This window comes from Psammomys obesus, unplaced genomic scaffold (genome assembly GCF_907164565.1).
Source record: "Psammomys obesus unplaced genomic scaffold, mPsaObe1.curated_primary_1811, whole genome shotgun sequence".
Taxonomy (NCBI): domain Eukaryota; kingdom Metazoa; phylum Chordata; class Mammalia; order Rodentia; family Muridae; genus Psammomys; species Psammomys obesus.
Window position 1 is genome coordinate 21,965,883 of NW_026596040.1, and position 22,821 is coordinate 21,988,703.

At 52.0% G+C, this 22,821-nt stretch overlaps 1 protein-coding gene across 2 annotated transcripts in view; it reads left to right on the forward strand.

Moving 5' to 3' along the window:
* Positions 1-22,821, forward strand: part of Camk2a (calcium/calmodulin dependent protein kinase II alpha) — a 61,816-nt gene that overhangs the window by 21,665 nt on the left and 17,330 nt on the right. The window contains exons 3-15 of one of the 2 annotated variants that reach the window (XM_055622951.1): positions 697-756; positions 4,956-5,010; positions 5,793-5,858; positions 5,943-6,015; positions 8,814-8,916; positions 10,303-10,386; positions 10,482-10,576; positions 11,263-11,385; positions 11,703-11,786; positions 13,179-13,221; positions 16,667-16,707; positions 21,572-21,604; positions 22,541-22,589. In XM_055622951.1, coding sequence (XP_055478926.1) covers positions 697-756; positions 4,956-5,010; positions 5,793-5,858; positions 5,943-6,015; positions 8,814-8,916; positions 10,303-10,386; positions 10,482-10,576; positions 11,263-11,385; positions 11,703-11,786; positions 13,179-13,221; positions 16,667-16,707; positions 21,572-21,604; positions 22,541-22,589 — 909 coding nt within the window. The remainder of the gene's footprint in view (positions 1-696; positions 757-4,955; positions 5,011-5,792; positions 5,859-5,942; positions 6,016-8,813; positions 8,917-10,302; positions 10,387-10,481; positions 10,577-11,262; positions 11,386-11,702; positions 11,787-13,178; positions 13,222-16,666; positions 16,708-21,571; positions 21,605-22,540; positions 22,590-22,821) is intronic. The other variant, XM_055622952.1, reaches the window with a different exon arrangement.

The following is a 22,821-nucleotide window of genomic DNA, read 5'->3' on the forward strand; positions in this document are numbered from 1 at the left end:
CACCCACCCACCCACTTATCCATCCATCCATCCATCCATCCATCCATCCATCCATTCATCCATCCAGTGATTTCTTGAGTAACTAACATGCACCAGGCATTCAAGCAGATGCAGCTGGTACAACAGAGACCCAGCCCAGGGATATTGGTTCTATAAGACACAAAGGGGCTGGAGAGATGCTCAGCCAGTTGTTGCCTGGGCCTCTGGAGCCCAGAGGAGGGTCCCTACAGGCTTGAAGCCAAGGTGGGCTTCTAGAAACCAATGGCATCAAGGGGCAGTAGGACTGAGTGATGGCTAGTGATAGAGTGTGCCTGCTGAGTGAACTTATAGCTCCCAGAGGGGAACCAGGATGGGCAAAACTCTGCAATCCATCTGCCTGGAGCTAGAGTTTGGGGGTGGGCCTGGAGGAATTACAGGAAATTGTACCGGGGCTTCAGACCTTGGGATGGCTGGATCATACAGGAAGGGGTTGGAGAAAAAATTCTCCTTGGAAAGCCTGAATGCTGACGTATGGAAAGGGAGAGGGACTCATTTGGCTCCTCACCATGCACTTGCCCTTTCTGGGAACTCAGAAACCCTGGTATGTAGGCCACATTTTCAAGTGTCTAGGGCCACCCTGGGATGTAAGGACAATAGAGATGGGGGTAAGAGGGTGTCATGTTGCCTCTGGGATTCATGTGTGAATCTCTATTTCAGATCACCAGAAGCTGGAGCGTGAGGCCCGCATCTGCCGCTTGTTGAAGCACCCCAATATTGGTGAGCCCCAGGAGTGTGAGGGGTCCTGGCACAGTGTGGGATGGTAGGGAGCAGCCACTCTCTTCTCTGCGGATGGAGGCTGCAAAGGGAGATGGGAAAGGGGGTGTCTTTCCCAGGACCAGCTTGCTTTGGAGGAAGGTGAAGAAAGGACCCCTTCTCCCTCCCACGCTGCCAGCAGCCTCCTTCAGAAAAGCTGTTTCAGGAAAGCTGTTGAAGCTGAAAAAGAAAGATGAAAATAGGCCAGGGGAGAAGCTTGGCCTTGACCAACAAGGCCCAAGCCCCGACCCACCACATGCCCTGTCTGCCGGGATCTGTGGGCCTGTTCAGCTTCAGAGTCCTGTTCCTGCTTGCTTCTTGCCTTCCCAGGAGCATGGGCTCTGCTCCAGCACTAGACTGGGGGCAATCTTCTCGAGATGATTGGCCCATGGTGTAGGACCACAGTAAAGTACTAAAATAACTTCATTGCCTCCCTGCCCCTTCCTTCTGCTTCTGTGCATCTGGCCTAAAAATCCCAGGCCAGTCAGGGAGGAGCAGGGCTGTTAGGGCCTGTTCTGTCAGGGAATAGCTGTGAGACCTTAGTGGGAAAGCTGCTCTCTCAGAGCCACTGTTTCTCATTTTCACTAGTGCCTGCCTTTCTCTAGTCACCTGGGCATCTTGTCTCATGGCAGCTTCTGCTTCCATGGGCTTGAGATGCACTGAGGTGTCGCAGTTCTCACAGCGCCTCTCTGAGGGGAAGTTAAGGCTGCTTGTTCCCAGAGCTTGTTCTTAGGTGAGCTGCCTCTGAGTTCTCTGAGGAAGCTCCAGCTCCAACAGCTGTGCCTTTGCCAGCAGAGAGGAAGCAGGCTCCTGCACAGAGCTGCGGAGCCGGAAGGGTTAACTCTCCCCAGGGAGAATGATCCCTCTGCTATTTATACCTGAGGCTCCTCCCCTCCCCTGCACCAGCAGCCCGGAGCAAGGCTAGTGGCAGAGAAGAGGTCACAGGCCATGGATGGAGGAAGACCCTCTCTGGACACCCCCCCCCCCCCCGCTCTGCTCACCTGGCTCTTCCACCCCTCACTGCGGATGAAGGGTTTCAGGGAGCTCTGACAGAAACCCCATGTTCTCAAGGAGGCTGTCAGCTTGGGAGGAGGAGAGTGGTATATGAGTGCTGGTGTGTGTGTGTGTGTGTGTGTGTGTGTACTCATGTGTCTGTGTCTCTATATGTGTGTCTGTGCATGTGAAGTGTCTACGTGTGCATGTTGCTGTATGTGTCTCTGTGCCTGTGTCACGCTATTATGTGTGTACCGTGTGCCTGTGTATGTCTCTGTACATGCGTGTTTGTGTCTCTGTGTGAGTCTTTGTTTGATATCTGTGTGTGATGTGCACGCACATACATACATGTATCTAAAAGGAGTTGCGCATTGCAGTGGATCTGTCTGCGTTCAGTGTCCTATCTGTCTCTCTCCCTCCCCTTCCCAGCTGTAATGGGGGTACACGGGCCAAACAGTAACAACCTGCTGCTCAAGCGCCACCTTGTTATTGTGTCACCGAGCCTAGATGTGCTGCCCCATCACTCAGAAACTCAGACTTTTCTGGAAATTTGGAATTATTCCTGCCTCGCTGGGTGTGGCAATTTAATAGAACGGAGTGCAATGACAGCGGATGAGCTTTATGCTGCTCAGCCACCCCATACCCCAGTCTGCCCATTCCCACGTCACGATCTCCCCAGAAGACAAGTTTTGCCTGAGACCCCAACATCTGCCATTGCACTGCACCATTGACACGGGGAGATACCCTGACACAGTAAGGTGCAAGAGTCCCAAAACGGCAGTTATCACCTTTCCAATGGTCTCCCTCGTTCACCCAATGTCAAGTTCACCGGAGGCTCTACCACCTCGTCCAGGCACTAAGGCTGGGAATGAGGGCGGGAATGGGCTTCAGTAAGCATGGCTACTCATGGGGAGCAAAGCTGAGCAGGTAGCCAGAAGGACCTCAGAGAAACCATGAGCCACTGCTGAAGAGCTGGAAACGTACCGACCTTGCCCAACAGCTTACTTCAAGCTGCTGCCATCTTGATCTTGCCAGAGAAGCGTACCATGGTATAGATGTGGTACAGAAGCCCAGGAGGCATCATGCCTGGAGAAACCTCACAACATCTTAGCTGCTATCTGCTTGTGTCCTCTGCCCTATCCAAGGTGGTGGGAATCTTAACAAGGGCAGGTCCAACTGTTGCCTGCAGGTCTTTCGTTTCTTGGGTCCTGCTTGTGATAGAAGCAGAAGTCCCATGCCCATGCCAGAGTATGGGAAACTGGGATGGGGCTATGCACAACCTGAGAGTTTAATATAGTTTAGGAAGGAAATTTGAAGATATTCAGGTATCTGATAGCCCATTCAGCTATAAACTCCTCAATGAAAGTACAAACCAAATGAGTGGGGTTACTATCCTCATGCTCCAGTCACCCCCTGCATAGCACTGCTCACTGGAGATCAAGCCTTTAACACATGAGCCTTCTTGGGAGACACTTCATAACCAAAGGAATAACAGCTTTTTATCATTGTTTAAGAATGCCTTTCTGAGCTGGAGAAATGGCTCAGGGACTAAGAGCCTTTACTGTTCTTGCAGAGGAACTAGTTTAGGTTCTTAACATCCATACCAGGTGGCTCAAAACCACCTGAAACTCCAGTTCCAGGGGACCTGACGCCTTCTGGCATCTCCTGGCACCTGCACCCACATGCGTGCATGAGCACACACACACACACACACACACACACACACACACACACACACACCGACACATAATAAAAACAAAAATAAGACCCTAAAAGAGAATGCCTTCACATTTTTGGCTTAACATTTCAGGCACCTGCTTGTGGCCCCAGCACATGGGAGGAGGCTAGCCTGAGCTACACAAGGAGACCCTTTCTAAAAACCAGCAACGGTCTAGGGGATGCAGCTCGGTGGTAGAGCGCTTCTTTTGCTCAGTTTAATCCCTAGCGGTAAGGAAGGGGAAAAAAACGTAACATATCCATTTAAATCTGTGGAAACCACCCCTCACGCCCCCCATCTTCTGTCTCTGGTGGCTATCTCCTGTCCCCTGGGGCTTCCATTCAGGAATTGCCTCTCAGCCCACCAAGTTTATGTGCAAGTCTGAGGGTCATGGGCCACTCAAGAACTCAAGGCCGTTATCACACACCCAGTTATGTCAGGGTTTCCAACGAGAAGGCACCCTGTTGCCCACTTCTCTACATCTTCCCAGAAAGGCTTGCCTCGTGCCTAAGCTCAGACATCTTTTTAGGAAGAACACCACAGCTTTAGACTTTGCTTTTTTTTTTTTTTTCACTAAATGGCATAATTTTGGAGAAGATTCCAAACCAGTGGGTGATAACTGCCAAATTATTCCTACAGCTGTGTGACTTCCATTGTGCAGAAGGATCCTAATTATCCCAGCCAGCTCCACCCCCCCACGCTGATGGTCTATGACATGGAGAAGAATGGGCACCCCGGCCTGTGAGAACTGGTCCTTGGCTGACACGACATAGCTTCCAGAGTCAGTCCCAGGCCTCGCAGGCCTTTCTTTTAAAAGCTGAGCAATTTAGGGAGCTCTGGGCTCCTGGGAGCCTTGCCTCTGTTCCTGGTAAATGAGGTGTGAAGAGATGACAAATTCGCAGCCCTCGGAGTTCAGGAACCGACTGCTGTCTCTCTCACTCCAGCCCTGGGAGCACTATTGTCTCTCAGACTGGGAGCAGAGAAGGGATGTTAATCCAGGGCAGGTGCTGAGTGGCTATGGCTGTGCATGGGCCTCTTGCATCAAGTGGCATGGGCCGTTTACATCAAGCTTGTAAAGCCCAAGTAAGGAGAGCAGAGGCTCAGAAAGAAGGCGCAGCCACTTGCTCACTCCCTTTTCACAGCCGGTCTGTGGCAGAAACTGGCACCACAGGACTTTGTTGTTTTCTAACCACTCTGGCTTGCCCAGCAAGGACCCTGAGGCTGGGAGTAGGGACAGGACTGAGCTGACACACAGAGGTCTTCAGTCTTGATGCCTAGTCCCCTTCCAGTAGTGCTGGAGGTCTTGCTGTGGTGAATCCATTCCTCTTGCTTTTGTCAAAGTCTGTACTCAGGGACTGAGGGTTGAGATGGTGGCTCCAGAAGTCTGACAGGTTCAGTGGGGATGGAGAGCAGTGAACGTACATGTAATCAGCTGCTTTGACCCTGCCCACAGTCCGACTCCATGACAGCATCTCCGAGGAGGGACACCACTACCTTATCTTCGATCTGTGAGTCTTTCTACACACACCCCCAATATGCCATGGGAGAGGGGTGCCTAGGCAGGGATGAGCTTTATGGACTCTTTGGTCTGAGGGGTTCTGAATGCTCTTAGGCTGTCCAAAGTTCCCCTAAATGTGGTGGCCTGCTACCCAAGCCGCACAAGCTGGTCTTTCTGTTTAAAACACCAAACACATTCAACCAGCATCATCAGTTTATTTTTGCTCCTCTATTTGTGGCCAGTGATGCTGCCTTGCCATTCATGGTGGGGGTATCAAGTTTCATTCTGAACTCTGGTTAGTCAAAGCAGGAAGGAAGTGACAGGCTTTGGTTGTTCTTGGGTAGGCAGTGAGAATCCGTGAGGACACTGGTCTGGTCTGTAAAACACAGTGGTGTTAAGAAGAGGAGACAGGAACGCATGGGAAATCGCCAAGGCTTCCACTCAACTAAAAATAAATAAAAATAAAAATTATTTAAAAAAAAAAAAAAAGCAGGAAACCAAACAACCCATGTGCTTCCAGGAGCCTCATAGACCCATTGATTGCTTTCGAGTTACTGTTTCCACCAGTCTGGACCCAGTGAGGGGAAGAAGAGTCATCCCAGGAAAAGCAGTTTGTGTCAGGAGACAGGCAGTGGGTTAAAGCAGGGGCATGCACCATCCAGTTTCCCCCTTTAGGGCTGAGGTTCTAAAGCCCCTGACCCCGCCCTTCTCAGATGGTTTCCAGAAGGTTCCTTTAGGTCAGGTGGCCCCTGGAGTCTCAATGGGAGGGTGACACCATCTCCGTCTCCTCAGGGTCACTGGTGGGGAGCTGTTTGAAGACATTGTGGCCCGGGAGTATTACAGTGAAGCTGATGCCAGGTGAGTGCAGAGGTGCCTGGAGTTGAGGGCCCCTTGCCTGCAGTCAGCTTGCCAAGTGGCCTGACCCTCCCACTCTCCCTCCAGTCACTGTATCCAGCAGATCCTGGAGGCTGTGCTGCACTGTCACCAGATGGGCGTGGTGCACCGAGACCTGAAGGTGAGTGACCCTGGACAAGCAGCTTCCACAGCACCCTCCTGCCCCTGCACTCCTTTCCTGTACCCCATTAACGGTCACCACCCAAATTCCTTCCATCTGGGGCCTGGGGAGGGTGTCAAGAGGTTAAGAGGTCAAGGGTTAAGAGCAGCCAGTGCTCTTAACCATTGAGCCATCTTTCCAACCCCTTAGTTGGACTATCTTGCAAGTGACCCAGCGTCCCTACAGAGGGGTTGTCATGGCAACCTCTGCCCCATTGATGAGGCTGTCAAATGAAACCCCAAAATTCCTGGGATAGGGATACCTTGATACTCTTGCTCCTGAGTCTCTGTCAAGCAGAGGATAAGGAAAACAGGGCTTGGGGACCCTCTGTGACCCTCTTTGCCCACCTGAAAGAAAGGAAAAACCCTAAGGAGTCTCGCATTGTCACGTCTAGCATTGTCATGGACTGCACGGCCTTGCCCAATAAGTATGGAACTTGTGGGTCTCCTCAGTCAGGCTCATGGCATCCACAGTCAGTAACTCACAGAACCCTCATTTTACGGAACAGGAAACAGACTGAGAGAACCCAAGGGGTTTGTCAAGGATATGCATTTTGGGGGGGTCTGAGCAAGAAGAAGGATCCCTGCCTAGCTTTCGCCCCAGAGCCTGTGATCCCACAGTCTAGGTCCAAGAAAGCTACTTAATCTAGTTCAGCCTCTGAAGCAGCCCATCTAGGACAAGCATGCTGGTGTCCAGGAACCCTGAGCATCAGCGACAGCGCTGACATCCTATGGAGGAACCCTGGCAGGCACACCTCTTTGTACTCACTGTGGATGCTGCCTACAGCCCCAGTTTGGAATGCAAAAGGACTTGAGAGCCCAGAGCCACTGAGGAATGTGCTTCAGGCTTCCCAGGGCTGCAACCCCCATTCCCACCAGGACTGACCTCCAGGCCTTTCTGAGCCTCGATAGCTTCCATGGTCAGCAACCAGCCAGTCCCCATCCTCCTTCAGGGAACAGTGTTCTGAAAAGGTGCCCTACCTCTTTCTCACTACCTTAGCCCCTTCCCCCCACCTTGAGGTCTCACCTGTGTCCCAGGTCAGTTTCATGTACCTTGGTGACAAAAAGGTGAGCCCAGAAACAAGATCTCAGTCCGAGGGCAGGGTGGCTTTCCCCAAAGGTCTGTTCCCGTTACATTAACAGACCGGGCAGAGAAAGCTGGAGAGCTGAGAAATGGCCCAGATTTAGGCCACTCTGGAATCACTAATTAGTGATACATTCATCAAATCAGGGCAGGACACTACTGTGACACAGGACATGTTGGGAACACAGCCCCTGAAGACAAAGGAGGCCTCACCAAGCCAGTTGGAAGGGCCATGTCTTGCTTTGGACTGTGAAAGTTCAGGTGGTGCCCCAGAAGTCCTGCTGTTCCCAGAGAACCATAGAAGACAGGAGCTATCTAGTGTCACAGCTTCACCCCCAGCAGGATGTTTGAGTATTGGGGCCTGGTGCTCAGAAAGCAAAACCAGAAGTGCTGCTGTTTACACATCTAGACACCATGCTACAAGGCAGACATCTGTCCCTTTTCTCCGAAAGGAAAGCCAATCATCAGGGAAGGGAAATCATTTGGCCAGGTTCCATTGCAGGAGTGTCCGTGCTAGAATTAGAAGCCGAGACTATCTTCTCTCTCTTCTTTCCCCTTTGTCCAGAGTCTCAAGGTGATAGGAAGCCACAGGAAGTGGAAGAATTTGGGAGATTAAGGCAGAAGCATCCCCCTTGATGGCCCAGAGGCCAGCTGTGGGCATCCCCCATTCAACCATGGTCTCACCTCCAGGACCTATTGTCTTTCGGCCAAGAGACACCTGCCCTGTAGCATGGTGTCTAGGCATGTAAACTGTAGTGCTTCCGGTTCTGCTTTCTGAACCCCACTGCTCAAGCTTCCTGTCTCTATAGAGACAGCTGCTGTCTATCTGGCTCTCACCCTTTCCCCAGCAGGACTTCCAGGGACTCCTTCTAACCTTTCACGGTCCAAAGCTAACCGTGGCCCAAAGATATAAGGCCTTTCGCCCCTGTCTTAAGATGGAGTCAGCTTTTGCCTTGATTCTGATGCCCATCATTTAACAGCTGTGACAAGTGACTTTATCCCTCAGAGCCCTGTTTCCTCCATCTTGAACATATGCTAATCACATAGTTTAAAACAGGAGCTAGGGTGGACTGTTGAGAGAGAGAGAGAGAGAGAAAGAGAGAGAGAAAGAGAGAGAGAAAGAGAGAGAGAGAGAGAGCTCTAAGGCTGATAGCAGGACGGAGATATTTGGGAGGAGAGCAAGCCATGTAGGGAGCACAGGAAATACAAAGGCTCTGAGCTGAGGACCAAAAGACTGTTTCTAGGACCGAAAGCAGGTCACTGTGGGAAGAAAGGTACTGTCCTGAAGTGGGGCGACTGTGGTGGGAGTTTGATGGTGACCGCAGCACTGTGCTGGTGCTAAAAAGGCACTGTTGCTTTCTTAATGAGGTGGGGTTGTGCTGTGCTGCTCTGTCTCAGCTCCCCTCAGCTCCCAACTCTGGGTGGAGTGGGGGGGGGGGGCTGTGTGAGAAAGAGTCTTTCTGTTGTAAAAGATGAAGATCTTGCCATAGTCCCCCACCCCCGACCTCCTGGGCACAGGAACTCAGGATTCTGGGTCTGGAGGTGCTGGGGGTGGGCAGTGAGGGCCTGGGCCATTCAGCTATTCTTCCTGTATGGCCTGGCTGCAGGTGAGGGTCTGAACCTACTGACTATCTTTTGGTCCCTCCTTCCCTCTCTCCCTTCCTGATCCTGGGAAGCCTGAGAACCTGTTGCTGGCCTCGAAGCTCAAGGGTGCTGCTGTGAAGCTGGCAGACTTTGGCCTGGCCATAGAGGTTGAGGGGGACCAGCAGGCATGGTTTGGTGAGTGGGGTGTGGGGTGGCAGGGAGGGGAGGGGCATATTTCGGATGACACATGTTCCCAAGGTGAGATGGCCTAGAGATGGCTGTTTGGCCATCTAGAGCCCAGGGAAAGTAGGCTGTACCCAGCCAGCCTCTGGGACAGGGCCATACTCTCTTCCTCAGGACTAGGCACAGAGACATCCTCAACCAGGTGACACACCTTGTTTGTGACAGCATGCACTTCTAGGTTGGCGGGAACTCTGTAGGCTTCCGCTTACCCGTGGATGTTGGGTGTTACAGAGGAGGGACAGGCCAAACAGCTTGGGAAAGGTATAGGGGCCTTGTGCTTGAGTGCAGATGACCCAGCATGCCTCAGGACTGGAAATAACAGGGCATGTTTCCTACCTCTGGGTACTCTTAGTGAACAAGGACCAGTGGTCGATACCCAGAACTCTCAAGCTGGGTGTGGTAGCTAACCACAGCACTCAGAATAACAGGGAGTTCAAGACCAGCCTGGGTTACATATATGAGCCCATGCCTTAAAACAAACCCAAAACAAACAAGAACCAGAGTTCTGGGTTCAAATCCTGACTCTGCTGCTTACAGGGCGTGTGGTTTTAATCAAGTCTTGTTTCCCTCATCTCTTAGAAGAGGACAGTAGCACGTCCCTCAGGGAATCCAAGAGAGTAACTAATGGAAGGCATGTGAGGTGCCCAGCCCAATGCTTAGCACACATCTGCAACAACTAGTAACTGCTCCTGAGACAACTAGTTAAGATATCTGGTTAAGGTAATCTCGGTGTTCATTATTCCAACAATCCTCTCAGTATTGAGAAGTATGAAAGGTAAGACCATCTAATCTTTTGTTTGACAGATCGGGAAACGAAGGCCTGGAAGGTACACACACACACACACACACCACCACCACCACCACCACCACACACACACACACACACACACACACACACACACACACACACACGACTTAGCCAGAGTTAGGACCAAGTCTCCAGCATCTCATGAGCAGCGCTTGAGCAAGTGTGGGATATGTGCAGTTGATCAGTTCTTTAGGGCCACCAGCAAGTGGCAGGTAGTGGCTACAGTGAAAGTTGGGACCCAGGGAGGAAGGAGCTCTGTGATTGATTACTGCTGTCTGCCTGAGACTCTGGTGCAGGGAGTAACCAGGCAGGTGTGGTATATGCCTGTCCGTCTGGTTCAATCTGGTATCGAGGCCTCACCAGCTTACCAAGACCCCTGGGTTTGCACAGTACAACCCCAGCTTTGGGGCAGGGCTGTGTCCTCCAGCTCCAGGGCTATCCTCGTCCCCTCTCCTGCAGGGTCTTGCTCCAGGCTACTCACGTGCCAACCTCTGTGTGTGTGTCTGCCTGTCTGTGTGTCTGGGGAGCAGGGTTCGCAGGGACACCCGGATACCTCTCCCCAGAAGTGCTGCGGAAGGACCCGTACGGGAAGCCCGTGGACCTGTGGGCCTGTGGTAAGTCCGTGGGAAGGCCTGTTTGCCTCTCAGCTGCCCACTCTGCTTTCCACCACTCTCCTGTTCCATCTCGCCTCTCCTGTTCCTCTCCGCAGGCGTCATCCTGTATATCTTGCTGGTTGGATACCCCCCATTCTGGGATGAGGACCAGCACCGCCTGTACCAGCAGATCAAAGCTGGTGCCTATGATGTGAGTACTGCCCCCTTCGCCGGCTGATGCTCCCCTTCTAGTGAGAGCTGGTGGGTGGCTCAAGAGGCCAGAGATTGGAGGACACACCACCAGTCTCTGCCACTGCAGAGGATGAAGTTCAGGGGTGCTCCTAGACTGACCAGCAGAGCCAGGTTATGATCTCATGGTGCCCAATGATTAAGGTCTAAAAGTCATGGAATTTATCCCATGGGACACTAGAAGGTAGAAGCAGGGGACAGGCCCCAAGCATTTTATTTACTTATTTATAGTTAATTAATTAATTTTAGAAAGATGTCTCATGAGACCAAGTTGGTCTGAGAGTTGCTCTAACCAGGGCCTCCTGATTCTCTTACTCCTAACCCCAAACACTGAGGCGATCATTACATCCCATCATACACGACTCTGAGACATGCTTTTTTTCCTCTTCCATACATTAAGGTACCTATGACATAGTTACTGCTGTTACCCATCATTCTACACATAGAAAGGCTGAGGTCAAAGAGGCTTTGTGTGTGGGGCTGGCATGTGGCCGCCTGCCTCTGGCACCCATGTTTCTAAGAGCCTTGTGGATGCCTAAGTGGTTGGGTGTGAGAACCCCTGCCTGCTCCCCTGCCAGTCAGGGGCTGGAGTGTCGCAGGGGTGGCCTGGGGCAGGCTAGGCAAACCTGGCCCCTCTGCCCCTTCCAGTTCCCATCACCAGAATGGGACACCGTCACCCCAGAAGCCAAGGATCTGATCAATAAGATGCTGACCATCAACCCATCCAAGCGCATCACGGCCGCTGAAGCGCTCAAGCATCCCTGGATCTCGGTGAGCCTTCGTCAGCCACACCCACCCAGGAGGCCTGGTCCCTCAGGGTCTTGTCCCTGGCCCCACAGCCCCAGTATGGGGTTGAGGGGCCCTTATCGGATAATCTCTGCCTTGCTGTGGGTCTCGGGGACAATATAGAAATGAGGGATATTCTGGATTGGCATCACGTTGGAGGATGTTGCTGGCATCGACTGACTGGTGCCAGGATCCTAACCATCCTACACCATGTATGAGAGAGAACAAAGGATTTGAATGCTGTTGGGTCGGTCTGTCCTCCCAAGGGCCTTCCCCTCACATGATTCTTACCCTCTTTTCAGCACCGCTCCACGGTGGCCTCCTGCATGCACAGACAGGAGACCGTGGACTGCCTGAAGAAATTCAATGCCAGAAGGAAACTGAAGGTAGCCTGTCCTTATCCTTGGCATCCCTGGGCTCACAGGTTCTCTCCTTTGTCAGTTTCATGTATGTTTACTGGACATTCTCGCATGCTGGCCACCAAGGGGCTTTGGGGAGTGAACAGCAAATCTGACCCCACCCCAATTGTCTGCCCTCTGGTTGAGGGGACAGACAAACAGGACTCAGCTGGGGCATGGTGAGTACTGTGTCTGATGGTGGGTAACATAGCAGGGTGATGGCCTTCCCTGGCCTGGAGGATTCTGGGAAGACGCTCAAGAGGCCTCCCTGGAGGCAGTGGCACTTGAGTTGACTCTTCATGACAAGCAGGTGTAGAGTGCCAATGAGAAGATGTTCTAGACAGAGCAATGGTCTGTATAGATGTCTGCAAATGTGAGCATTGCTCTTGTGGGGACCGCAAATGGCTTAAGAGAGCTGGTGGGGGGGGGGGGGGGGGGATGTGACCAGTCATGAGATCACAGTTGAGAAAAAGACCCCAGTTGATGAACATGGAGGATGAGTGGATGAGTCCCTCAGAGATAGATTTGAGGGGCTGAGAACACCACTGTGACATCAAGATGGATCCTGAGCTGTGCCTTCTCAGCAGGCCCTGTACCCAGGAAGGCCCCGCTTCGCTAGCCAGCTGTCAGTGTCGCTGATGCAGACGACGAGGGCAGAGGTGGAGGCCTTGGCTCACTGTGAACTCCCTTAAATACTGCTTCCTTACCTGGGAGAGGAGCTCAGGATGAGGACCTAGGCTAAATGGGCTGATGACCAGTCCAACGTCAGGGGAACCGAGACTCACTTCCACCCCAGTGGGAAATGTCTTAGAAGAAGGAAGTTTCCCAGTGTGGGAATCAGCGAATCTTAATGTGAGGGGCTGTTGGCTTTGGACATGGTCCAAGTCAGGTCTTAATGAGACAATACAAGGACCAATCGGACCCTGGTTTCCAGCCCTTCACTAACATAGATGGCTTCCCCAAGTTGATATCCTCCTGGTATGGTCCAGAGGCCATCAAGGAAAGAACTGAGTCTAGAGCTAGGTCCTCTAAGTCTAGCAGCACAAGTATTGTCTGCCTTCCCAACCCAGCCTGGAAACTTCTTAGTCTTTAGGAGTCCCTCATAGAGTGTTCTTGAGTCCATTAGTTTTAGCCAGGCCATGGGACCTATTAATGTCTGCTCCCGTCTCAAGAGCTGTGCCTGCCAAAGCTTCCCTCTCCAGGAGAGCTGATGGGCTCTGGGCTAGAGGGTGGGGTGTGGACAAACAGAGGGGACAGGGGCAGAGACTTTGGTTTGTCTCTGAAGTGCACACTGCCTTCTCTTCCCCCACGCCCTCCTGCTGTTGTCTATGCTCCTTTGCTCACCTGTGCGTCTTTTTGGGCCCCTCTTGTCTGTTGCAGGGAGCTATCCTCACCACTATGCTGGCCACCAGGAACTTCTCCGGTAGGTGGTGGGGCTAGAGTCCCCAGTACATCCTGCACTGGTCTGCTGGACGCCGCCATCACACTGTTGGGTGGCCGGGTGCCCCCAGAGACAGGGCTGCAGGGGACACCACAATCCAGGCTTAGCTCACCTACTACAATCAGCACGGAGGAAGGAAACAAGAGAGATCAAAAGTCAGCAAACCAAGCACTAGTTAGAGGTTCAGTCTGGCTCCCCACTCTACAGCAACACTGGGGTTCTCAGGCCAGGGCAGCTAGATGGGGAAAAGAGTTCTTGGAGGCCAGTCCTGAAGGAAGGAGACAGACCCAGGGAGCACTAATGTTAGAGTGATATCCTTCAGCTCAAGTTGTTTCACAACAAGGCAGTGTGTGTGTGTGTGTGTGGCGGGGAGGGGGTTATCCCTTTTTTCCAGCTTAGGAAAGTATGCTTTGTCTCCTCCTAGGTCCCAGAACTCAAGAGAGGTAGAACCTTTCTTCAGCACAGTTCTGACCAACTCAGATGTTTTAGTACAAAGCTGGGTTACCCAGCAGCCCAGGGCAGGAGACTCTAGCCGGGGAGTGCCCAAGTACTTGGGCTTGTAGCTCTAAACAGGAGGGAAAGGGATTATTGTCAGAGCTTAGCAACTCCTCTTGGCACATCGGTCAGCGACAGGCCAGTGCCACTTAAGGCCTCTCCCTGGGGAATCCTGGGTGCTGACGGGGCAGCAGAGCAGATATAGACAGTGGAAGTGGCTGAGCTCACTGGAGAGGTCCTGGCGCCGGGGCTGGGCCAGAACAGACAACTGCACATATGGACTCAGGCCAGGGGTCACATCTAAGCAGGACCTAGGCCTGGGTCTCCCCTAGGAGAGCCCACCTATACGATGACCAGCTGGAAAAATGAAGGCCCAGCTTTAGATGTGGGCTTCATCCGTACTCAACTCTCCTCAGACACGAACCTGGCCATTCTTTTCACTCATTCATTCTTGACACTGGAAGCTGAGCCGCACAGACAGAGGGTTATTTTGCTTTCTTTTGTTATTTTATAACTGTAGCACCCTGGAAAATACAAGTCTCAAGCCACAGAATGGGGGCCCGTGGCTTGGTAAGCCAGGGGTGTGTAAGAAGCATTTTTCTTTCTTTCTTTTTTTCTTTCTTTTTGCAAGGGGTGGGGATGCTGGAGAAATGCCTCAGCAGGTAGGAGCATTTACTGCTCTTGCAAATGACTCAGGCTTAATTCCCAGAACCTCCATGGAGCTTTTCGTAGGCTGTAACTCCAGTTTCAGGGGATCTAATGCTCTCCTCTGGCCTCCATGGGTCCCCTACACATGTGGTATGCATAAATTCCCACAAACACACACAAACAGCTAACTATTTTTTTTTTTTTTTAAAGAAGGACTTTTGGATCTGTCTTTGGTTTCCTATGTAAAAAGAAAGCAGAAAGAAAAGAAAAAAAAATGGGGGAATTGATTTCTAACCATTAAAAATCAGGAGATTTGGGGGCTGGATGATGGTTTCATGGGAAAGCGCTTGCCGGCCAAGCAGTGCGGAACTGAGTTCAGATCCCAGCACCCACATGTAAAGCTAGCTGTGCCAGCACCGCCTGCAGCCCTAACACTGGGAGGCAGATACAGGGCTAGCTGGCCAGCAGTCTAGCTGATTGGTAAACCTCAGGTTTAGTGAGAAACGCTGTCTCAAAAAATAGACAAATAGAATGTGCCTTTAATTAATCCCAGCACTCAGGGGGCAGGGAAGCAGGCGGCTCTCTGTGAGTTCGAGGCCAGCCTGCTCTACATAGCAAGTTCTAGCTACAACTACATAGTGAGATCCTGTCCAAAAAGAAAGATAGAAAGATAAAAAGAAAGAGAGAAACAAGGTATCCAACATCAGCATCTAGCTTTCACATGTACACAATTAGACATACATCAACTTAAAAAACAAATCAAAAGATTTTACAGACCTCCAGACCCCACCCCGGATTTCTTTGCTCTTTTGAAAATCAGTCTGGGAGATGGGGATGTCGCTTGGTACAGTGCTTGCCTAGAATGTATGAAGCCCATCTCCAGCAACAGATAAAAGCCAAGGCTAGCCTGGTCTACAGAACAGGTCAGCCGGGACCACACAAAAATCTTGTCTGGAAAAACAAAACCGCCGCCGCCACCACCAACAAAAAACCCAAACCCAACAGCAACACGTGTGTGATGGTACATGGCTATAATGCCAGGATTCAGGAAACGGAGGCAGGAAGGTCAGAACAAGGTCACACAGTGGATCAGGGCCAGACCAGGCCTATTCTGAAAGGGAAACCAGAGTCTGGCGATGCTGGACACAAACCTGTATATCACTGGCCCGGAATGGAGAGTCTCTGTTGCTCATTCTGGATCCACATTCACAGCCTGGAGAGAGAAATGACCTCTACCCCTTGAAAGTTTTGGCGGGTTACAGGTGGAGTTATGGAGGGACTGAGAGATGGGGCATTTGTGAGCTCACCCCTCAGAGCCCCTGGGGCATCAGTGCTCACCCCCATCCCCAGTTCACCCTCTTGGGGCTTCCAGGAAAGGGACTACTCATAGCTGTCATTGAGCGCCGACTGTATACACCCTGAATGCTGTGCTAAGCACTTCATAGAGCCATTTCTCATTTAAGGCATTTTTTTTTTAAGTTTTTAAGTTCTGAAGTGGCTAGGTAACCAGTCAGGACAGGGCTGGGCATGCTACCTTCTGGCTCATGCCCATGGCCAAAGCTCCAGCCAGGAAATGAGGAGGGAGGAGAAGGGAAACTCATGGTACAAACTTCTACCTGGGTTTTTGCCTACCACCAGGACTCAGCCAGCCCCAGAGTGGGATTCCAGAGGTTGAGCTTAGGCCTATATTGCTGAGAAGAAAGGCAGGGAATGAGTGTTCAGGAAAGGGTGGGCCCCAGCAGGGGACATCTGCTTCTTGTCACCAGCAAAATGCAGTCTGCAGCTGTCCAGAATAGGCAGGGCGACACATGACCTCAGAGGCAGCGTGGGGCTAAAATTAGAGAGGGCCAGGGCAGGTGGGGGCCAAATCAGGGAGCTTCCAGCCCTCGGTCAGGCTGCAGGCCTCTTAGTTGGCTACCAACAGCATTGGCGACAAGGATCCAGAGGGAATCCCCAGGCTCAAACAGCAACCCTGCAGACCTGGGGACACATTAGACACCTCTCCGAGCCCTAAAGCCACAGGGCTAACCCTGAGATGGCTGAGAACCGGGGATCCCAGGTCCACACTGTGGGTTGTTGATGAGGGAGTAGAAGGCGGAAGAAGACAGTGGAAGGAAGAGGAGGAGGAAGTCTCTCACTGGTTGCCAAGCCGACACTGTTCCCAGGCGGTCTACCCTCCACGACTCTCAGCCGCTCTGCTGCGTGTGGATGCTGCTCTTCCTCGCCCTATGGGCCCTGGTGCCCTGTCTGGTGTTGCTAACCCTCTACTTTCTCTCCTTCACAGGAGGGAAGAGTGGAGGAAACAAGAAGAATGATGGTGTGAAGGTAGGTCCCCAGGAGCCCGCAGGCCTGTCTCTGGCAGAGAGACCTGGTGTCAGGCCTTAGGCAAGCCCTGGCCTCACCCACGGTGACATGTCAGATCCAGATCACCCAGTCTATGCTCCAGTGCCCACCTCTCACCATGTTTGCTGGGAGCAGACTGGGGGGTGGCATGTGGCCCTGGTTGCCCAGAGCACAGTAAAGGGGCAAATCCTTGTGGAAGCTTCTGGGGCTCTAGGGGGCTAGAAAACTGTGACAAGAGGGTGCAAAGGGGACAGAAATGGTAGCTAAGGTGATCTCTTCCTGCCCAAGTATTTGTGACTAGATGGGCCCTGGTCCGTACACTAGTGCAGCCTGTAAGAGCTATGGACAGTGGGCAGCTATTTATTTCACCAGGCTTCCACAGGGCCCTCTTCTCCACCAAAGCCTGTCCCCTTGATGCCCAAGCTGCCTCTCCCCATACTTGCTGGCCCCTCTCTCCTGTTTCTTCTCACTTCTCCCTCTGCTGTCTGGGGCCTAGTCCCTCTGCTCTCTGCACCTCCCTCCCTCTCTGCTAACTGACTGCCTTGTGGGGGGGGGGGTCTCATCTCCGGAGACTGCCTTATTCTGGACTCTGCACCCACCTCCCCGGGACGTTAGAAGGTGTGAGGTCCTGAATGGCCTGGGTGGCCATTCAGTGTGTGCTGGTGGCCGCACAGCTTCGATTAGAATGGCTATGGGCTGCCTGGGGCTGCATGGGGGGGCAATCTGGGCTGGGTATCTCAGGCAGGAAATTGGGCTTCCCCTCCGCCCATTGCCTTTTTCCACCTGAGGTCCTCCTAGGCGCCTCGGGTGGGATGTGGACTTGGTGATAATTTCCAAGATTTCAGCTCCGACAACATGCAAAAGCGCAACCTTTCTCCCCACTCTAACTGTCCTCCCGTCTCAGCTTGCGTGCTTGAGGGCTGTGACCACGTGCTGTGTAGTGAACGCTTGGTCAGAGACAGTTTATACGCCCTGGTGACCCACCGAGACTACAGTAGTCTTACTGTACTTTCCCCCACTTTTCCCTTTCCTTTTTTTTTTTTTTTTTTTTTTTTTTGAGATGTAATCTCACCATGCAGCCCAAGCCAGCCTCGAACTCTTCATCTTCCTGGCCTCGCCTCCACAGGGCCGGAGGTACAGGTGTGCACCACTATGCCAGGCCCTTGATGGACTTAGACATGCTTAGATTTGTCTAGGTACACAGTACGTACCGTGTATTACAGATGTGTGCTGTATTCGGTATAGTAGCATGCTGTATGGATTTGGAGGCTAGGAGCACTAGCGATATCATGTAGCCTAAGGTGCCTATAGAGTGGCCTAAGGTGGCTACACAGTGACATAATATCTATATAGTGACACGGTGACATAATTTATGTAGGCATAAAGACACCCACATAGTGACATAATCACCTCATGACACATTTCTCAGAATGTGTCCCTGCCATTAAACTCATGACTATGCATAATTATCTGGTTAGTAGACAAAAATCAATACCTTTCAAAGTGAACTCTTTGGACCTAAGTATTCTGGGGAGGTTCCTTCGGCAATAGATGGAGTTGAGAGGCCTAGAAAGAGGAAAGCCCAGTTTTCAAGGTCCTGGGATTCCTGCAACTATTTCAACCTCAACAACTCCATGTCAGAGTCATCCTGGTGGGTCAAAGAATAGGGTGGATCATGACAGCTGGGGCGTGGCTGGTCTTGCTTTTCTCCCTCCTCCTCATCTGGATGTGAGGATTAGTTGGCCTAACACACGTTGAGAGTGTGAACAGTGTTCATGAGCGATGAGAAGAATCAGGAATATCTTTCCCGTTTTGTGTGCCAGACTTCATTTCCTCTTGAAAAACAAAGCACGTTCAAGAAAACACTTGGAAACCTCAGATGAAGGGTTAATACACATTTGTCATAGAAGTGGTGGACTCTGGACTGCTGTCTGAGGGTCCTTGAGCCAACTTTCTCTCCCAACTTGAAACGGGTGTTAGAGGGATGGTCGACATGGGGTCTGCGGTCTAAAGTGGCTGGGACCCTCTTCACCCAGAATGTGTAGATGCTGACCCTGGGTACCATGTTCTGCCTGGCTTTTGGATTGGCCATGGCTGACTGTTGAAGAGCTCACATTGGGCCTGGCAGACTGTTGAAGGGCCACTGGGTTTAAGAGCAGGAGAGGTTCGCATTCAGCCAGGGCTACGGCTGAAACTGCAGATGTACCTGCTCTTGGACAGAGGCAAAAGGTTAAGAATTGCTTATAACATGGTACCGTGCTAGTGACCAGGTGCTTTACAGCGAGCACAGCTGGACAAAATGTCCCTGCTTCCTTCAGGGGAGAGCACATCCTAAGTGATATCTCTGGGTGGCCTAGATGTGGGTGAAGAGAAATGCAAAGGTTGTCCTTGGCCCAGCATCCCCTTCTTAGCTCAGTCTCCATCCTTTCCTAGACGTGGAGGAGGGAAGAGTAATTGGGGTCTGGCCTAGGACTTGGGGAACTCAGCAAGCTAACACTTGCTCCTCCATGGAGAGGAGAGGGCAGCAGAGATGGGGGCAGGGATGGTTATATACTCAAACCCTCAAGTCAAAAAGCCGTGGGGTTGAATCTAAGCCCCACTGTTCCTTCTTTCCAGGGGTTGGTCCTGGTCTTGCCCTCTCTACCAGGAGAATACAGAGTTGTTTACAGAGGTTGGTGGGGTAGTCTCACCAGAGAGGCCCCTGTATGCTCTGCAACATACAGATAACACTCAGTTTAAGGGGGAGGCCGTGCTCTTTCTACAGTTGCGTGCTGAGAGACAAACTGGTTCATGTGGTGTTTGGCAGGGCTGTGCGGCCCGTTCTGTCACTGAGGGAAGGGCTGGTAGGCTTAACTGGCAGTAGCTCACTTTCGTACTTCTTGAGGAAGTGCAGGATTTGCAGGGTCGAGACTGACTGTAGTTCTCATTCTGCAACCCTTGCTGACCTTACAGCCAGCTTCCATACGTGGTTCTAGGAGGAGCAACTCTGCTTTTGCTGACAGCCCCCTTTCAACCCAACTCTCAAGTGCTGGTCAGGCGGGATGACCGTCACCCTCATTTGTCATCCTAGGAGATAAAAACTCTGTTCCCAAGCAGTAATGTGCAGCCTTGGCCTCCTGTAGGCCTTGGTATTTGTAGGAGGAATTCACGGCTCCCACCCCTCACCCCACTCACTGCCCTGTTGGTGTACCATCTGTGCCATTGTTGACCTCTCCCCATGTCCCATCCTGTCACTGTACGTCCGAATCTGACGCAGTCTCTGCCCTGTGTTCCCTCTTTATGTCTCACCTGGAACCTTTCAGCCAGTGTGGCTCTCCTCGGGTTTCTGCTGATGGCTGGTCTGTATGGGCCTGTCTCTCTTCCTGTCTCTCTCTCTGACTTGCTGAGTTGAGCCATGAAGGGAAGCCAGCATAGAGGAGAGGAGAGGAGAGGAGAGGAGAGGAGAGGAGAGGAGAGGAGAGGAGAGGAGAAGAAAGGAGAGAAGAGTGGAGCATACACAATGCTATGTGTTAAAGCCACACTACCCAGCCACCTGAGAAGGTGGGCATTCATGCCCCATGAACACATGAGACAGAAATATCCATCGAAGTTTATTGCTCAGCGTGCAGGGGCCCTGGTTAAAAAGCTAACGTTTAGGTCCTAGCATACAGATGCTTACTGGATTATATAAGCAAGAGGTCCCAAGTCGAACCCAAGTCTCTCAAGATGTATCTAGTGCTTACTGTAGCACAGGCCTATGCTGGAAAGGCCTTGTCTTTCCTTTACTTTCTTTATGGGGTAGCAGGCAAGGGGCTCCTGGCTCTCAGAAGGGAAGATATCTAGGACAGTGTGAGCCTCTGAGGAGAGTCTGACTGGAGTCCTGGGCAGAAGAAGGAGCCTTGCCCTCAGCATCTATGCTTCCCTTGAGCATAGCTCTTGGCTTCTGAGAGAGCCTGGGAAGAGGCCACCCCGTTCAGGGCCCCCATTTATTTGTCTTCTCTGGATGTAAATGTCTCCCAGGACCTGTATTATTCTCAGAGCAAGTCTTCAAGATACCTGGCTCTGAGGGCTGAGGGAAGGAGACGTAGCCTGCACTATCCTACCCCTTCCCTGGACCCCATAGCTAACACAGGGATGGTACAGTCCGCAATGACTAGAGTAAGCCAACTAGAGTAAGCCTGAACCACCAGGTTCAGGCTTCAGACTTCCGGCTGTGCCTCAGTTTCCCTATTTCCATAAAGGAGCCAAATAACACAGTTGCTGACAAGTCATGAACACAAACTGGATTGCCAAGGTGCCCCCTGGGTCACCTGAGAATATTCTTGAAAGTGAGCATGACCAGGTCCCATCAAGTAAGACTTAACCACAATCCTCAAAGGTAACCTGCTTGCCTGCACAGGGCTCAGAGACAGAGTGCTTGCCTGGCATACAGAAGGCCTTGGGTTTCACAAGGAACAAAAAATAAAAAAGGGAAACCTCCCAAGTGTGGCCAGGCCTGGGGTCTGTTCAGAAAAAAAAAAAAAACCCAAAAAAACAAACATGTAGAATCTGGGGCTCATCTTTAGGTTTGAGGACCCTGATGTCCCCTAAACAAACAGGCAGCCAGCATCTAAGAGCCAAGACTGACTTTCCTATCAGAGTGAGGCATGGCAGGCAGTCCTAGTCAATGGCAGGTTTGGCCTTGAACTTGGATGTTTGATAGGTAGAGCCAGGTATAGGCTTTTGAGGACCCAGGACATGCCAGGCTAGGTGTTGCTGATCAGAAAGGACCATACAGGATGGCCCCGAGGCCATCCTTCTTCCTAACCTCCCTGCTGTTTTCACGCTGTGTCTTTTCCTGTCCCATCTCTTCTCCTTGTTTTTCCAGAAAAGAAAGTCCAGTTCCAGCGTTCAGTTAATGGTGAGTGTCTGCCGTCTCCCAAACACGGGTAAATGCTGGGCCTCGGACCCTTGCTCCCTCGCTCCTGCCTCCCTCCTGCAGGCTGCACAGGAACCCGGGGCGGGGAGAGAGTGTTCAGGGCATGTGTGGTATGTGTGCGTTGTGTGACAATATGTGTGTGTTGTGTGTGTGTGTTGTTCGCGTGTTTCTGTTGACACCTCCAATTTCATGGTCCTGACCAGCAGGCCAACAGCAGATGCAAGACCTTCCTCCAGTCCAAAAGCGTATTTAAACCAAGTCCAGTCCTTGGCTTCTTGCTTCTCCCACCCCTCTGCTCGATAGCTCATCTCGGGGCTTGGTTTGTGCCATTTGCTGCTAGGGTGGGGCTTGGTTTGGCCAAAGCAGCAGATGTCATGGAGGCTCCTTGAGCTTACACAGGCCACTCCAGCAGAGGAACCACAGCCCTGCCTCTGTCTAGAGTGTCAGGGGTGACACGGTGGCCCATGCCTCTCTTCTTCTGGTTCCATGGCAGTCTCGGTTGCTCGGTTGGTTTTTCTCCCCTCTGAAAAGCCCACCCTCTCTCACACTGGGCCCTGCCTTTCTCTCTCTTCTTTTCCTGCCAGTGTGTGTATTTCTTCCCCCATTCTGTGGCTCCCATGGTGTCTTTCTGCTCTTCTGAACCCCTTCTTTGCCCCCCTGAGCAGAAAGGACCCAGGAAGCTCTTCTCAACCCTCCCAGAGAGGCCAGGGATCTCCTTGCAGGTACCGCTTCATACCGGCCCTGCCTCAGCCACCTGCACAGCTGGGTCCCCCTCAGGCTGAAGAAGGTCTGGAGAGCAGAGCCTGGGAGGTCACAGAGCCCAGCAAATTGCCAGGCAGCCAGGCAGCCAGGTCGACAACCTTACCCAGCCCCACCCTGCTGCCAGGTCCCTTACCGCCTCCCTCTTCTCTTTGGCAGGAATCTTCAGAGAGCACCAACACCACCATTGAGGATGAAGACACCAAAGGTAGGGAGGCTTGGCCTGCTGAGCAGACTTCTCACTGTTATTCCCACCTACAACATGGTGGCCTGGATTTTGGCTCATGGTATTCAGGGCATATTGTGGGCGTGGCTTCCCCGGACAGTGCCCAGCACTGAGGGTACACAGAAGGAACTCTCTTAACTTTAGTTTATGGGTCTATTTCCTTGTTAGAGGAAAAAAGAATAACATATTTAAGCCATAGATACATAATACTAAC